This window comes from Sarcophilus harrisii, chromosome 5 (assembly GCF_902635505.1).
Source record: "Sarcophilus harrisii chromosome 5, mSarHar1.11, whole genome shotgun sequence".
Classification (NCBI taxonomy): Eukaryota; Metazoa; Chordata; class Mammalia; order Dasyuromorphia; family Dasyuridae; genus Sarcophilus; species Sarcophilus harrisii.
Window position 1 is genome coordinate 92,753,493 of NC_045430.1, and position 18,557 is coordinate 92,772,049.

At 35.2% G+C, this 18,557-nt stretch overlaps 1 protein-coding gene across 3 annotated transcripts in view; it reads left to right on the top strand.

Annotated features, from left to right (window-relative positions):
• The window catches only part of LIMA1 (LIM domain and actin binding 1), a 106,970-nt gene that overhangs the window by 51,630 nt on the left and 36,783 nt on the right, over positions 1-18,557 (top strand). For all 3 annotated transcript variants that reach the window (XM_003770886.4, XM_031937915.1, XM_031937914.1), the window contains exons 3-4: positions 3,571-3,616; positions 9,535-9,996. In XM_003770886.4, coding sequence (XP_003770934.2) covers positions 3,571-3,616; positions 9,535-9,996 — 508 coding nt within the window. The remainder of the gene's footprint in view (positions 1-3,570; positions 3,617-9,534; positions 9,997-18,557) is intronic.

Consider the following 18,557-nt stretch of genomic DNA (forward strand, 5'->3'; position numbering starts at 1 on the left):
TGAGACGCTGCTAACGAGATTTCTGATTCTGAGAGCAAATTCTTCAGCTGAGAGGGGTGAGATGACTGCTTATTCCCTTCAGTGGTCTTGCTGCCTAATGGGGAACAAATAAAAGGGCTTCAGTCTTTTAAAAAACTAAACAAAACAAAACAAGAAAAACATTGATACAGAGAGATGACAGTGGAATCAAGAGAATAATTTAAATGACAACAATATTCAAAGACAAAGAACTTTGAAAAACTTAAAAATTGTTCAACACAGTGACCATCCACAATTCCAGAGGACTCAAGATGAAGTGAGCTTCATGCCTCTTGATAGAGAGATAATGGACTCAGAGTGTAGATTAAAACATTGTAGGCTAGGGAGTGGAGGAGACATGGTCAATTTAGAATTGTTTTTTCTTGATTTTGTAAGTTCTTGACTTTCCAGTTTTCCCAAAAGTTTTTATTGAACAGAATTCTTAATCCATTAGCTGCTTCCACTAGTTTTGTTTTTCTTGTTTTCTCAGTGGAGATAGGGTTGGGGGGGTGGGAGGAAGGAAAAATTGGAGATTAGAAAAAATTAATTTTAAAAAAGATCTCCAGTGACCAAGGTCTAGAATCTCAATCAGCTAATAAACATGAAGTGTCTACTATGTGTCAGACACTATGCTAAGTACTGGGGATACAAATACAAACTAAAAAAACGATTGTTCCTACCCTCAATGAACATAAAAATCTAATTGTGGAGGGGAAGTGCTAGGAAAGGTATAGGATGCTGGGACATAGTGAAGAAGCCAGAAAAGTTCCAAGGTAATGCAGTCAAGTGAGAAAACTTTTAGTGTGTCCAGAATGTTCTGATCTAAGGCAAAGTTTTATCACTAGTTTAGTCTGAGTTTTGCAAGCTTCTGACCTCCCCAGTTTGCATCTGGGTGAGAGAGCTTCAGACTTATCCATAACTGCTGCTTGTTTTACTGTTAGAAGGTATTACTGAAGAGCAACAGAATAATGTTTCTCCCTGCTTTGGTTGAGTGACAAGAAGATGCTCATTTTTGTTCTTGCAAGCAACACAGCCTCATCTCCATGACCACTCCTTCCCCTGGATATGCATTTAGTCTCAGGTTGAAATTGCAGGAACAAATCACTTACCCCTAGGTTTAGTTCTTATCATTCCACATACTCCCCTCTGACAAAACTACCAATTGTATCCTTTTTCCTTCTTTTCCTGAAGAGAAGACAAATGATGTGTACAAACCAAGTGGGAATTAGCAAGATGTGAGCAGTGACAGGACAAAGATACAAAGGATTTTTAAGTGGAAGATAGATTTGAATCAGTTCAATAAGAGATCAAGACTGGGGAGAGAAGAAAGTGTAGTCAAAGCAAAGGTGATGGACTTGGAAAATATGGAGGGCTTGAGGGATTGGAAATTTGGGGGGAAACAAATAATTAGGTTTAGGAGTACTAAGACAGAAAGATGAAATAAGAGAGTCAAAGTGCTTAGTTTAAAATTGTGGCATATGATTATGATGAAGTACTATTTCAGTGCTTATTTCAGTGCCTCGCACTTAGTACTTAATAAATGTTTTGTTTTGTTTTGTTTTTAAAGAGAGATTATGGAAAGAAAGGAATTTCAGAGTTCTTGGTAATGGAAATGGAACATTTATTAGCAATAGCTGACCAAGAATATGGTCAGTTTTATGTGTAGTTGTGTTAGAATGATGGAATAAATCATGGAAGTTGAATAACTTGATAAAATCTTAAGTTAGAGTGCATGAGGGAACATTAATATAAAAGTGAAAGTCTCCCCTAGTGTGAGATGGGAGTTAGGATAGAGAGGGAGATTGTGAACCAATCCACTGAGAACAAAGGAAAAATGTACTTTGTGCCAGGAGATAATAGCTATCAGATCTGGATTAGGTGATAAATTTGGATTGTATAAACCTTTGAAAAGATAGCTAAGGAGTAGCAGTATAGACTCAAGCACTTTAAAAAATTCTAAATTTTAAATTTATTTTTAGAATTCTTTTCTTTTTCAATTTTTAATTCTAAATTATTTCCTTCCTTCCCAACTTCTTCCACATCCACTGAAAAGGCAAGCAATATGATACCAACTAAATGTGTGAAATCAAGCAAAATATATCTCTATATTTGCCGTATTTCAAAAAAAGCAAGGAAAATAAAGTGAGAAAATTATATTTCAATTTGCATTCAGAGTTCATTAATTCTCTCTCTAGAAGTGGATAATATTTTTTCATCACCAGTCCTTTGGAACTGTCTTGGATCAAACTAATGTACTGATCAGAATAGCAAAGTCTTTCACAGATGATCATTATTACAACATGGCAGTTACTGTGCACATTGATTCCCAGATTCTTTTCATTTTACTTTATTTCACTTTAGATAGGTCTTCCCTTTCTGTCCCCACCATTATTTCTTCATAATAGTACTTCATCATAATCATATGCCACAATTTTAAACTAAGCACTTTGAATCTCTTATTTCATCTTTCTGTCTTAGTACTCCTAAACCTAATTATTTGTTTCCCTCCAAATTTCCAATCCCTCAAGCCCTCCATATTTTCCTAGTCCATCACCTTTGCTTGGCAATGGTATTTCAGTTCCCCTCCAGGACAAATTTTTTTGGGGATAGGATAAAGGACACATATATGTATGTATGTGTGTGTGTGTGTGTATTTTTTTTTTTTTTTTGTAGGTTTAGATAGATGATAGATTGATTGTTTGATTATAGAGGGTGGGAGTTTTTTACCCCTTGAGGAATGAATTTAGGTACAGTATGAATGGGGTGGAAAGAACTTTACTGTTGATGGAAGTTGAGTAAGATCTTTTAGAGGGCTGAGCCTTAAGGAGTTCTGCCTGGTACATAGGCCATGTGGTCTATTCAGAAATTGAGATAGTTTGATCCCTGGGACACCCCTGTTGCAACAGTCTAACTGTTGAGCAGTTCAAAGAATCATCTATGAATTTTTACTCGTCACATAATATGTTGTTTAGCACTGACTAGGTTCTGGGTGAGTAGGGGCCAAGACTTTTTTGTATAATGGGAAGTGTGGCTCTAAGGTATCAATACTGTGTCAATTTTGGGCTCAAGTTTTATTTTATTATGCTGTTCTTGGAGGTTCACGTTTTAGTTTCCTTATTTTCCTTGAAGTGAATCCCAACCATCCTAACTGATTCTGGAATTCTAGTTTCTAGATCACCACCTAAGAGTGATCCATGTTTAGGCTTCACATACTTAACTTGGACCAGACTGCATCTGTCTTAAGCTGGTCTAATTTAGTGTCAAATGCCTTATAACTCTCACCCCAGATGAAGTCATCACAGTCAATCACTAGTAGTGTATTTAAAGTATGCCCCAGTTGGTTTTCCTAGAGACCAGAAGAGTGGAAGTGAAAGAGTCAGGGAGACAGAGTGAGTTTAGGTCATACTTCTGATGCTTCCTATACCTGTGACCCTGGAACTCAGGTAACTCATCTGTTAAATGAAAGGTTGGATTGGATAACTTTTGATGTCCCTTCTAGGTTGTGATCTATGAAAGTTATTATCTTTTGACATTTTATTTTTTCTTCTGAAGGTACCAGAAAGCAGCCGAAGAAGCAAATACAGATAAGAAGAGAAATGTAAGTATTCAAAAATTCATGTCTCACATAACAACAGGAAGAGAACTTGTTTTACTGAGCTACAGCCAATCATCATGGCATTTGTCAGCTCCTTTGTTAACTGAGCTGGACAGTTGTGCCAAATGTTTAGATTTGTTGTTTCCTCAGGAAAACTTGACTCAGACATATTGAATCTCACTTTTCCAGTGAAATCTTGCTTTTGACCCACTTTTCTTTTTTGGGGTTCTCTGAAAGATGGAGAAAGTCAAATGATGTGTCCGAGATCAACAAAATGATTTGCTGGTTGTTCTCTGATTGGAATTCAATTTTTCTGTTCTTGTCATCTTTTCCTTTAATGGCAAAATATAAATGTTCCTTCCCTTTCATGCATTTAACCTGTTAACATCTTTACAATTTCTATGATTCTGTGACTTAATTCTAAACTACTTAGAGGTTTGAAATATATTGGGAGAAATCATAATTACTACTTGTAGGTGAAATGGAAATAGAGCTAAGATCTGAAATATCTATGGGATCAATATTAAGGAACCAGAAACAAAATCTATTTTATGCTGGATTGTTGCCTACTTGTAGTAAGTTGTTGAAATATATTGTTAAATAAACTTAATATAATTTTTAATAGTTTAGAGGGGGAAAGTATCATTAAGTGACATTTTCTCTTGAAGTGGTCAGACATCATTTTACTACAACTTTCACCTGAATAAGAATCTCCTGTATGAAACAGTCTTTATGTTGGAGGCAACTAGGTGGCACAGCAGATGAAGACACATTCCTGGAATTAGGAAGAACTGAATTCAAATCCACCCTCAGACACTTATTAGTTTTGTGATCTTGGGCAAGTCACTTAGACTCTGATTTGATTTCTTCAAGTGTAAAATATTAAAAAAAAAAAATAAAAGTAACAACACTTACTTTCTAGGGTTGTGAGAAACAAATGAGAGAATAATTGTAAAGCTCTTAGTGTGAGGTATATGCTAGATAAATGTTAGCTATTATTGATAATTAAAACACCATTAGGGAAATGCTGCTTTAAAATAAAATTTCTTTTTTTTATTTTACATTTTTTAAAATTTTATTTTTGTAGTATATTTTTTCCAATTACATGTTAAAAAAAGATCTTCAACTTTCATTTTTTTAAGGTTTTAAGTTCCAAATTGTTTTTTTACCCTCCCTCCCTTACATCTCCCCTTTCCATGCTAGCAGGCAATCAGATATAGGTTATATGTGTACATTCCCATTTTTCACATATTTCCATATGAATCTTGTTAGGAAAGAAAAATGAGAACAAAAGGAAAAAAAACGGGAGAAAGAATAAACCAAAACAAAAGAAAAAAAAAGATGAAAGTATTATGCTTCTATCTATATTCAGTCCTCATAGTTTTCTCTCTGAATGCAGATGGCATTTTCCATCCAAAGTTTATTGGAATTGCCTTGGATCTTTGAATTGCTGAAAGGACCATCACACAATCTTGCTGTTGCTATATATAATGTTTTCTTAGTTCTGCTCATTTTACTAAGCATCAGTTTATATGAGTCTTTTCAAATTTTTCTAAGAAATTATCATTTGTTATAGAACAATAGTATTCCATTAAATTCAGCCATGCCCAGTTGATGGGTATCCACTCATTTGCCAATTCTTTGCCATCACAGAAAGAGCTGTATCAAATACTTTTGCACATATGGATCCTTTTCCCTTTTGGGGATATATACCCAGTTGTGGCAATGCTGGATCAAAAGGTTTTCAGTTTTATAGCCCTTTGAGCATAGTTACAAATTGCTCTCCAGAATAGTTGGATCAATTCACAATTCTACCCACAATGCCTAGGTGTCCCAGTAAAACAAAATTCCCCAACCCCTAATCCAGTTAGCTTGTTGAAGATTCATAAAATGCAAGAATCCACAGGTTTCTCTAAAAAGTTTATTGCCCTTAAATGAAGGAATTCTATAATACAAAGAGAAGATGGGCTGGTCACATTATAAGAGTGAGAGGTGACATGTGGACAACCAGAGTACTCCAGTGGCATATTCAGGATGTAGGGAGAACTTGAGGAAGGCCTTTTGGGAGGACAAAAGTCACACAAAAGGTACAGACTGAATTTCAGTCTCCAATGCCATAGATCTGTTTGAGGATACTGTATTTATTTTGTTCAGATTCTTTGCATAAGCTGTGTTCATTTAGCTGAATACTTTTTAATATTTACACTTGATTTGTATAAAAATAAATCTGGGAATGACAGCAGACATATTAGATCAAAGCTTCTTAAACTGTGAGTAATACCCATGTGTGATTTGTTAAATTATGGTTTATTATCAGTAAATGTTTGACTTGTATGCCTATTTTTTTCCTATATACCACAGTTGCATAAAAATAAAAATTGCAAAAAGAGTGGGAAAAGTTTAAGAAGCCCTGCATTAGTTAACAGTAAAATAGCCTGAAACATTGGGCTGAATCTAAAAAGACGAAACTCAGTAAGGATAAATATAAAGTCCTGTTTTTGAATACAAAAGGTCAGCTTCACAAGTATGTCTAGAGCAGGTATGGTAAAACAGCAGCTATTCTGAAAAGGTCCTGGGGGTTTTAGTGGACTGCAAGCTCATTATGGATCAGAAATGTGCTTTGGGAATCAAAAAAGGTAATGCAGTCTGGTACTCCATTTAGAGGGGCTTAGCTTCCAGAAGGACATAGTTTCCAGGAATGGGAGAGAGGAAGAATTTTTGTGGATACCATAGTTTAAGAAGGACATCAGTAAGCTGGCGAGCATCCAATGGAACACAACCCAGGTTTGTGAAGGGCCTTGAGGACAAATCATGAGAACTGCAAGTATTTACTCTGGAGAGCAGACTCAGAGCAGGCTGCTACAATAGGCAGCAACCGGAACAACAGATAAAAATTACAAAGAGGCCAATTTAGGCTCCATGTTAGAAAAAACTTCCTAACAATTAGAATTGTCCAAATGTACAGTAGATTGCTTCAAAACAGGAGCTTTTCCTTCAAGCAGAAGCTGGATGAATATTTATGGAACAGCCTTTTGTGGTAGGGATTCTTTTTGTATGTGAATTGGATTAGATGGCCTTTGGAATCCCTTCAATTTCTGGGATTCATAGGCTCATAGATATAAAGCTGGAAGGGAAATTAGAGGTGATTGAATCTAATTGCTCATTTATAGGTAAGGAAACTGAAGTACAGAGAGGTTAACTAATTTGCTTATGGTCACAGAGATATGAGGCAATGAAGCCAAAGTTTAAACTTAGGATGTCTGACTCCAAACCCGGCATTCTTTTAGATATGAAGTCTGTAAATAATGATTTAACTGAGTGAACTCTGCAATATTGAATTCTGTGATGAATGAAAGTTCACATTAGGGTTAGGTGAATAGTCAGAGTTTAAATTAAAATATACATAAATAAATAAAATGGAGTCAAGGTTGTTATGCTTATCAACTTTACTGGTAAAATGAAGCTGGGACAGAGAGCTGATACTCTGAGTGATTAAAAGTTCTCCAAAAGCCTTTTTTTAGGCTAGAATGTTAGGCCATATCTTTGTAATTTGATAGGATTTTCATGATGGTTCAAAAGAACAACTGTACAAACACTAGACAGTAGAGTTGAAGCTAGACATTAGCTTGTATGGAGATTTTAGTGAATCACAAACTTAATACACGTCAAAAGTGGATATATAAATGTCTAGCAGACAAGATATACATCTCAAGATAAACAAAAGTCCAAAATGAGAGACATGATTGTCCTGTTTATTCTTTATAGTTATATAGTTATAATTATAGGTTAACTATAACTGTAGTTATACAGTTTTATAGTTATAAGTTAAAATAAAAAAAAAAACCCTACAATGTAACCTACATTGGAAGTATTTAAGGATTTTTTTTTATTATTTAATAAAGATGTAGAGAGATAAACTGAAACACATCTAGTAGAAAGTAGAGAAATAATCAGGTTCTGAGGACTGGAGACTAGGCCATAATTTGAGGAAATTAGGTATGTTTTGCTTAAAGAAGAGAGGACTTAGTGGGGCCAGAATAACTTTTTTCAAGTTTTATGAATGATTATCACATGGAAGAAGAACTATATTTGTTCTGTTTGGCCTTGGAAAGCAGAAGGAGGCACATTGGGTATAATTTACAAAGAAGCAGATTTTTTTTTACTGGATTTAAAGAAAACCTTCCTAATAGAACAATGGAATAGATGGTCTAAGGAGATACCAAGTAGTTCTTTCACTGGTAGATCAGAGGTTTGAATTTAGGATTCTAATTGTTCAGTAGTATTAGGGAATTCCTGTTTCATTATGGATTAGATTAGATGATCTCTCAAGTCTCCTCCAAGTCTGAGATTCAAAAATACATGGTACAGAGGCCAAGGAAAGATCCAGATTAAGTACTCTAGGAAAATTTTTGGAAGAATTTACTTTCAACTAAGAACATTGAGAAAGTATTCATCAAAAAAAATAGCTCCTGAGTTGGACCTTGAAAAGATGTAAGTTATAGATATGGAAGATAGCGAATGGGATGTAAAAGATTGAAAGAATATAGGATAAAATAGGGAAATAACTAGTGAGCCACTTGTTTAGAAGATATGGTGTGTTTAGTAGAGTAGGGTGAATTAATCCTTAGAAGGTTGGTTGGAACAAAATTCAGCTTTGTGAAAGTTGTTAATAATTATAATGATAGTAACAATAATAATAGTGCAACAGCAGTTGACAATCTTGTAAGAGCAATAGGTTTAGATTTGCAAAATATTTTACATATATATTATCTTAATTTAGATTAAGAAGTTTGTATTTTTTCTATACAAGCCATTGAAAATTTTCGATTAACATAATAACTTGTCAGACTTGTACATTAAGCAGATTATGTTACCAGTTCTATGGAAAGTTGAATTGGATAAGGGTGTGGCTCTGGATAGGGACATCAGAAGAATATTTTCCAGGAAAGAAGTGAAAAGAACCGCTGCTAGAGTATGATATTGTCATAAAAGATGAATGGGAACAGAAATGAGAGAACATAAAAGTAGAATGACAACAGCCACAGAATTTACATAGGGCTTTAAGGCTTTCTAAATGTGTTGCATAATGATCTTATTTGATCCTCACAACAACCCTGTGAGATGAAGGTGCTGTTATGAATAGACTTTGCACTTAATTGGGCAGGGAGATGTAACTGAGGGAAAGAAAAAAATCAAAAATCAGCCTGGGGGATTGATGATGTCAAGCAGGATAGGAGGGAAGGTAAGCTCAATTTTAGACAGTTTGAACTTTAAGTGTTCCTGGCAGATCAAGGTAAAGCATACTCTAGAGATACAGGACTAGTGCTCAGAAAAAAGCTGGATACATGGATCTTGGGATTTTCTTCATAAAAGTGACAAGTGAAGCCTGAGAAAAGATTAGATAAACAAGGGGGAGAGATTAGAAAAATTATAATAATTTATACAAACACATAAAAATTATTTCTAAAATGTTTTAGCTCACTAATACTATCTGGAATGAGCTGTGTGCTTTCAGCTGCCCTCTGTCTGTTCCTTAAAAACCTTATTTTAAACTCTTACTAATTTAGACATAATGCTTAAGATTTTCAGTATTTGGATATTGTTCCTTTCCCCTTAATTCTGAGAATGAAAATCTCTGTCTCCAAGGTAACCACCATTAGATCTGACTTTTCTTTCTTCCCATTTTGTCCTTATAAGTCTCTCCTGTTTTATCACTTCCTGCTTTAGTCTCTGACTTTCTTTCTCTTTTCCCCTCCCACCCCTGGGCTTTCTCCATGTGGCACAGTTGTAACTGTTCACAGCTGTCTGAGACAGCAGTGAACAAGAAGCAGCTCGGAGTTTTAGCTTTCATTTTCACAAAGATTGTGTTTGATGCTTCAGCAGGTCAGGTTGTAAATAATAATAATTTCATTTTCTTCTAGAACACTGAGAACTTTCCCCAGCATTTTAGAAAGGGAACTCTCAGTATATTAAAGAAGAAGTGGGAGAATCCAGAGCTGAGAACGGAACCTCAGACAGAATCTCTACGGAATAGCAGTGCTGAGGTGAAATCGAAGGTCGACCATCTCTGTGTTCCACTAGAAAATAACATTTCTTCAGTAGCTGAAACTACCCAAGCAGAAGGGATTGATACCAGATCTAGACTTCAGTCCCCTTCAGAAGCTCTTATCCAAGCTCAGTTTCCCAACAATCACAGTGAAGAGTTTAAAATCCATTCACTAGAGATTGGCAAAATGGAAAACTGCCTGAGAGAATCCAAGCAAGAAATAGGAAAATCTGAAGCCAATGAGAATCCGGACGCTACAGGCAAAATAGAGAAATATAACGTCCCACTCAACAGACTTAAAATGATGTTTGAGAAGGGTGATACAGCGCAGACAAAGGTAAGGACGGGTAGATTACAAATTTAAACAAGTAAGCCATCTATTTTTCTAGTGCATCAAGAAAATCAGTTGGTTAAGTATACAAGATCTTTTACAATTGATACCTTTTTAGCTTCAAAAGTAGGGAATTAATTGTGGGTTTCAGTTTCAACTTAATTTCACAGTTGGTCATAATGTGATTTTTTTAAAAGAATAAATTCAGTCTGAATTTCAGGCTAATCCACAGAAATGGGATAAGATGTGAAATAAGCTGAAAATCGTGTCTTGTGTTTTTCTGTTTAATTTTTCTTTCTGTGCCTTGGTCATTTTAAGCCTTAATGATAAAATCATGGTTAAGATTCTACTTTGACTCAGCTACAGTTGAAGTGTTATGTTAAAGTTTCAACATTATGACTAAGGGTTGGTTGTCTTTCCCAGCTGAATCTCTTCTTTTAAACTTCCTCTTTTGTGCTCTCAACAACTGTTTTCTATCAGCTAAAATCCTTTCCCAGGGGAAAAAAAAAAAATTTAGTGAAGATGGTAAGCCTAGCCTTTGCCTTCACTAGTTTTGACTTGCAAATACATAGGGCTTGCATTTTCCTACAACTGCTAATGAAATTTGATCCTACATGTGGATTGCAGACTAGGTCCCTAGAGGGAATTAACAAGAAAATGAGTTGCATATGCCAGTGACTTATAATACAGTCTAGGGGCCTCAGAGTTGGTAGATTTTTCCAGTTTTCTCATAGTTTCCTACATATTTGGTTGTTTCAATGGAGTGGTTTGTTACAACATTCATTTTGATTAAATAAACAGATTTGATGGTAAGCCATTGCTCTACATACCATCTAGATAGGAAGTTTGATTGAATGAAGCTAAATATTTAGCCTGAAGATCTATTTACAAACTGGTTTTTTTTTTTTTTTTTTTTTTTTTGAGAAAATCCCTTGCTACTTGAGTTAAAAATGAGCAGTGGGTCCTTTTCTTCAGATCTGGAGAACTAAATAGGGTGTGAACAAACTGATCTCTTCTTGAAACTTTGAAAGAAGAGTGTTCCTTAAGTTTTTTTCCCTTTAAAAGTTCTTGATTAAGTTAGATTTGGGAAAATAAATATGAGAAAAAAAGATTTTTAAAAGAAAAATGTGCTCAAATTTTAAGTTCAGATTAGTTTTCTCCACTGAATAAAAATTGGCTTTCTGTTTACCTTAGCCAGTGCTAAATCATTAATAGCCATTAATATTGTCATGCAACAATATTGATTTTTTTTTTAAATAAAATGAAGCCTGTATTGCCAAAGACCTTTTTTCCTACTTCTGTTCCCATCCAGTTTCATACTTTAGGCCTGCCAGATCCCCTTTTCTTCTTCACAGGCTAATTTATCAAGAGAAAAAGGAATTTTAAAAGAGAAAAATTTTAAAAATCTAAATTGGGAGTAAAGGGCTTTGTTGTAACTCAAAGCACCATTGTAAGTTGGCACTTCACAGACCCTGTTAGGGGTAGAAGAGTTGATGTCATGCCGGCTTATACAATGCAGATATAGTGAGGAAGTCCTGGATACATGTTGAAATTAATCTAAGGTAGAAAATGACTAGGATAGTAATATAAAGTACTAACACATGCAAGAATCTAAAAAGAAGCTTTGTTTTTTGTTCTTTGTATTTTTTCTCCCAAGTTGTTGACCTCCAGGAGATGGTGGACCAGAGCAACCCTGTCTGTAGTCAGAGTAGAGCTTTGGCATACAATTAATAACAGCCTACCCAGACAGCAGATGGTGTTAGATAATCTTGTGATGTAGAAGTGTTTGAGAAGTGCTGAAATTTGATTGCCATCTTTTTGTACTTTATCCACTCATTGTTATAAAGAGTTGTAATAGTTAATAAATTGCTTAGAAACTTCAGATAATAATGCACTTGGTCTAATTAGGATTTATAGCTGTTTAAATAATTACAGTTTTTTGTTTTGGGAAACCATCCTGAGCTGTTCTAAATAGTGGTCTTGACTCTTTAGTAGACTAGAGATAAATTAAACTGGACTACAGAACTGTATATAGTATCCGGTTATCTCTGTGTAGTTATTACCATCATTGATTCAGCTTTAGCCTTTCTAAGACTCTAAGCAGAAAGTTTCTCCTGGTTATATAAAAAAGCAATGAAAGCTGTTATTCTTCAGTCAAAATTAGTGAAGCTAACACTTGAGTACAAATTACCGGGAATATAGCAACATAGTTGCTCTTCACCTGAATATTAGCCTATCTTAGTTATCCTTGGTTGGGGGTTCTTTCTACGACCCCAACCAATGGGATATATAATGGAAAGATATAGATAATCCAAATTCTGTCAACATTTTATCGGAATTACTAAATGATCTAATCTTATATACTCTCTAGTGAAAGTGTTATTAAATTTTGTACTGAATATAAAACAAGAAGTGATCCCTTAATAGGTGCAATTCCTTTTCAGTTAATTTTAACTTTTATGTTCAAAGTTAAATGCAGTAGTTCAATCACTCATCTTACCAAGTATATGTTAATGACTGTGTGTGTGATAGTGATCAAAACAATATGATAATCATTACTAAAAAATATTGCAAATGGTATGTTCTGTTGACAGTGCTAGTAAAGTCCTTTTATTTAAAAAAAAAATAGATTCAGGAAAAATATAAAACCTCTAGGATTCTTTCCATCTCTGAGGTTCTTTATTTTTATTTTATACACACACACAGAGAGAGAGAGAGAGAGAGAGAGAGAGAAGAGTGATATTGATTTCTCTACTTCAATAACCAGACCATTTCTGTTTAACCTTGTGGGCTAAATTTACTGATTTATTCTCTTAAATAACTTAAAATATGCGATAGTAAAGAACTTTGCTGAACAGAAGTCCAAATTTGTGGCTGGAGAGTTGATAGATTCGCCAAAATTTTTAATTTTATATTACTTCTGGTTTTTATGGGGGGAAGGTTGCATGGTATTATGTTCAAGACTTTCTCAAAATATTTTACTTTTTTATCTGTCAAGTTCTGAGTCTTTCCCTAAATACTACTGGCATTTGTCTTCAGGATAAAAGAATAAAAAACAGTTGGATAGGTCAGTGGATAGAATGCCAAGCCTGGAGTTAGGAAGATCTAAGTTCAAAAATGGACTCTGATAATTAATAACTAGATAACCTTGGGCAAGGCACTTACCTTTGCATGGAAGGCAATTAGGTGGCTTGGTGGGCAGAATGCTGGGCTTAGAGTTGGAAAGACTTGAGTTCAAATATGCCTCAAATATTTATTAATTGTATGATCCCGAACAAATAACTTAGTCTCTGTTTCCTTTAATTCACTATCTTTGCCAAGAAAACCCTATGAACCATATAGCACACAGAGTCATGAAGAGTTGGACACAACTGAGGAAGAAGATAGATGGCCAGATAAATAAATAGATAAAGATGCTTAGGAAATGTTTACTGACTATCAGCGTACCAGACGCTGGAAAAGACAGTGCCTGTATCCAAGGGGCTCACAGTCCAATGGAGGAGTAGGCAATATGTGCAAATAAAGTGCATTCAAGAAAAATGGGGAAGAATCAACAGGAAGGCATTAGAATTATGAGAGTTTGGGAAAGGTTTCCTTTAGAAGATAGGATTTACAGCTGGGATTTAAAGGAAACTAGAAGGGAGAGATAAGAAGGAAGAATATTTCAACCATGAGGGACAGTGAAGGAAAATACCTAGAGTCAGAACATGGAGCATCTTATTTGAGGAACAGCAAAGAATTAAGGTATAAGGACACTAGAAAGGCTGGAAGGATGAAGTAGGAGAGGGGGAATATTATAAAAGACTTTAAAAGTCAAACAGAGGATTTTACATTTGCTCTTGTAAGTGATAGAACCACTGGAATTTATGAAGTGGGGTATGGGAGTGATGTGGTGAGTCTTGTGATTAAGGAAGATCATTTTAACAGAAGAATAGATGATGAACTGGAGAGGGGAGAGACTTGTGTCAAGCATATCAGCAAGGGGCTAGTCTAGGCATAAGGCGATCAGGATATATCAAGTTGTCAGTATCAGAGGAGAGAAAGAATATACCCAAGAGATGCTATAAAGATAAAATCAACAAGCCTTGACAAGAAATTGGATATAAAAGATGAAAGAGAATGAGGAATTAAGAATGACCTCTGTACCCTCAACAGTAACAGGCAAGTTTGGAAAGGAGAAGAATGTGATATGAAAGAGATAATTTCACTTTTTGCCGAGTTCAAGATGTCTACCAGGGATCCAGTTTGAGATGCCTTATTGGCAGTTGAAGATGTGAAACTAGGGGCAGCTAGGTGGTGCAGTGGATAGAGTACCAGCCCTGAAGTCAGGAGGACCCGAGTTCAAATCTGGCCTCAGACCCTTAACACTTCCTAGCTGTGTGATCCTGGGCAAGGGACTTAACCCCAGTTGCCTCAGCAAAAATAAAAAAAAATAAAATAAAGATGTGAGACTGAAAGCTCACATTAGAAAATGTCACTGAAAGCTCAAATTAGAGCTGGATAAACAGATTTGAGAATCATAAGTATAGAGATCATAATTTGATAAGATCACAAGTAAAATCTTATAGAGAGAGAACTGAAGAGAGCCCATTGGGAGATTTGGATGAAGATATCCAATAAAGGAGTCCAAGGAGGAATAGTTAAGTTAGATGGATAGGAAGAGAACCAGTCGACAGTTGGTGGAATTGTGAACGGATCCAACCATTCTGGAGAGAAATTTGGAACTATACTCAAAAGTTATTAAACCCTTTGACCCAGCAGTGTTTCTACTGGGCTTATATCCCAAAGAGATCTTATAGTAGAAAGGAAAAGGACCCATATGTTCAAAAATGTTTGTGGCAGCCCACTTTGTAGTGGCTAGAAACTGGAAACTGAGTGGATGCCCATCAATTGCAGAATAGCTGAATAAATTATGGTATATGAATGTTATAGAATATTATTGTTCTGTAAAAAAAGACCAACAGGATGATTTCACAGAGGCCTGTAGAGACCTACATGAACTGATGCTAAGTGAAATGAGCAGAACCAGGAGATCATTATACACAGAAATAACAAGATTGTACAGTGATCAGTTCTGATGGACATGGCTCTCTTCAACAATGAGATGATTCAAACCAGTTCTAATTGTTCAGTGTTGAAGAAAGCCATATACACCCAGAGAGAGGCCTGTGAAACTGAGTGTGGACCACAACATAGCATTTTCATGCTTTCTGTTGTTGTTTGTTTGCATTTTATTTGCCTTCTCAGGTTTTTTTCTTTCTAGATCAGATTTTCTTGTGCAGCAAGATAACTATATAAATATGTATACATATATTAGATTTAACATTTTTTTAAACATATTTAACATGTATTGGACTACCTGCCATCTAGGGGAGAGTGTGGGGAGGAAGGAAGGAAAAATTTGGAACAGAAGTTTTACAAGAATCAATGTTGAAAAATTACCCATGCATGTTTTGTAAATAAAAAGCTTTAATTAAAATAAAATAAAGAAGAGAAGAGAGGAAATGAACACACGTGTGAGCTTCTCTCACAAAAAGAAGGAGAGATATTGAAAGATAGTGGAGGGGCAGCTAGATGGATAGAGCACCAGCTCTGAAGTCAGGAGGACCCGAGTTCAAATCCAGCCTCAGATACTTAACTCTTCCAAGTGACCCTGGGCAAATCACTTAACCCTAATTGCCTCAGCAAAAAATGGAAACAGAAGGGTCAAGTGAAGGTTTTTTTACTTTAGGGGGGACACATACATATTTGTAGGTGACAAGGTATTTGATTGAAAATTGAAGGAAAGATTGAAGATGAGTATGAGTATAGGGATGATGGAGAAAACGGGATGGAATAGGATTATTTGTGCATGCCAGGGTGTCAACTTTGGAAGGAAACATATGAAAGGGTAAAGGAGAAGACCCTGGCAGAAGACCTCTGAATGATATGAAGGAGGAAAGAAGAATGGGGGAGCTCTTGCAAAATTGTCTCAATTTTTTCAGTAAAATATGAGACAAGTTTTTCAGCTCTGTGGGTTGGGGGAAGGGAGAACAATGAGAGATTTGAGAAGGAATGAAAGGAGAGATTTTTAGGAGGCATGAAAGCTTTTGGAAGAGGCACAGAGAGAGGACCATTTCATTTTTGTCCTTGTGACTCCAAGGGATATGTTTAATAAATTTCTGTTTATTGATAAAAAGTAATATAAATCTGAAATGAGAAATAAAATAATTTGTTGATAAAACTATGATAGATCATGCATTTTAATATAAAATATTGGTGATATTTATTATTAGACACTTTGCAATAGTCATTCAATTCCTTTGATTGGAAAAGTGAGTTTATCAGTTAATAGAAAGGTAAGATGTCACTTTTAAACTTTACAGTTAAGTACAAACACTGATTTTTATTTGACCACAATCTTCATCATCTCTACACTTTGACTTTATTTTGATATTTGTGTATTAGCTCTTCTATCTTCATTCTGCATTTCTTCAGACAATATTTCTGTGTTTCTCTGACTTCTTTCTATTCAGCTTTGTTTAGCAGTAATATTTATTATGTTCACATACTATGAATTGTTCAGTTTTACCAAGCTTTGGGTTGCTAATTTATTTCTAGCTTTCTGTTATTCTATAAGCAGTGCTCCTATATAAGCATTGTTGAGCATTGAGATCTTTTCCTACTGTAATCTACTCCCCTGTGATATAATAGAATCTCTAAGTCAAAGGGTATGACTTTGACTTAATAGTTTTTCTTCAAATTTTTTTTTTAGAACAGTAGAACCAGTTAAGAATTCTTCTGTGAATTAGCCTATTTGTCTTCTCATACCCCTATCCAACAGTGACTTTCCCCATCTTTTGGCATCTTTGTTAGCATAAAAATGTGAAGTAGGTAGTTTAATTTTCATATATCTGGTTATTGTTATATTTCTTGATTACTAAATTATCAATAATTTGTTATTCTGATGAGTTTTCTGCTGTTTATTATTTTTTGAGGGGGATTTCATTATTTATCTTTTTCTGACATTTAAAAACTGTTCTTATTCCATGACTACTTCATGTAACATTTGAACAAAGTAAAATTAAAATTAATGAATGAAAACTATTTACTTTATGACCCCCTCCTTATTTTACCTGATTGTTTTCTTTTATCTCCTTTGTGTGTTGTTCTTCTTTTTTATAATATAAAATGGTTCTCTGTGGGAGCAGGTTTCTCGGGGAGGTCTTCTGGAGGCAGCCTTAGTTTCAGTTCAGATCAATAATCACTTCAAATGCAACCAGGTGTTAAAGTAGTTTTTTATTGTTTCTCCCAAAATAGCCCAGTTAGCTTTCTTTAGTTCTGAGAGCTCTTTGTTGCTAGCTTCAGCCTCTCTCTGAATCTTGGTTCTGCCCGACTGCAGATTAGCTTCTCAATCTCCCGAACTGAACTCTCACTCTGTCAATCTTCCGAAGTGACTTCTGGCTCTAGCTCAACTCCAACTCATGGCTTCTACTGAACTGACTCTCCTCCACTCTGAATCTTTTCAACTGAACTCTGCTGACTGAGCTCAGCTGTTTTTATGCTCTCTCAAAGGTTGACTCCTCCTCTGAGACTGGGATTATGGGAGGTGTGAATTCACAAAGTTACAAAGTTAACTTTGTGAATCTCCCATACTTGTGAACTCCAATGTGTGAGCTAATGTGTGAATTCTTAAAGGTACAAACACAATCATTGTTTCTATCAATATTAGTGACAACACCTTGTAAGGATTTGCTCTAATGTGTGAACCAATAAGCATTGTATCAATTCCATTAAGTTAATACTAGGATTCTAACACCTTTGGCTTTCTTTAAGTATAATTGTAGTCATTATATGTCATTCTTCCCCCCAAATTTTTTGTTGATGCATTTTATTTTCATAAATCTGTCACATTCTAACAGATATACAATTCTCTACCCCACTACACAAAGGTTATAGTCCCTAAAATGGTAATAAGTAAAATCAACTGGGCAAGAGTGATCCCAACTAATAGTATATGTCATTTAAATTGGGGGGGGGGGATTTCCTTAGTAACAGGAGAGGTATGTGTCAGCTCCCCATGATCCAAGCTTCTATGCTGTTTTAATGTTTTTATTTACATAGTTTCAGACATTAGATATTTTTGGGTTCTGCATCCTCAATTGTATTTTACTTCTCGTATTTTCATATTTTTTAATTATTTGTGTTTGCTGCCATTTCTTACAATATAATATTGTAATGTTTGATTATATTAATGTGTTAAAATTTATTCAGCTGTTCCCCTTATATTGGGGATATAAATTGTAAGAACAAAGGAGACTCAGGTTCAAGTTCTATGTCTACCAGCAGGGTGACTGTAATGTTCTCTGGTTCAGTTTTCTTAGGGTCTTTGGAGCAGCCTTCTTTTCAGTACTCTTCACCACAAGAGTAGCCAAGTGTTAAAGTCCAAATCCTTTATTATCTCCTTCCTGGGTCTGGGCAGCTTTCTGGAGAGCCTTTCAGACCTACCTTGTTCTCAATGAGAGGAATGCAGGAGGGCAGGCTAGCCACCAAGACTGAAGGTGAAATGAATTTGTCTCTTTGGTTCC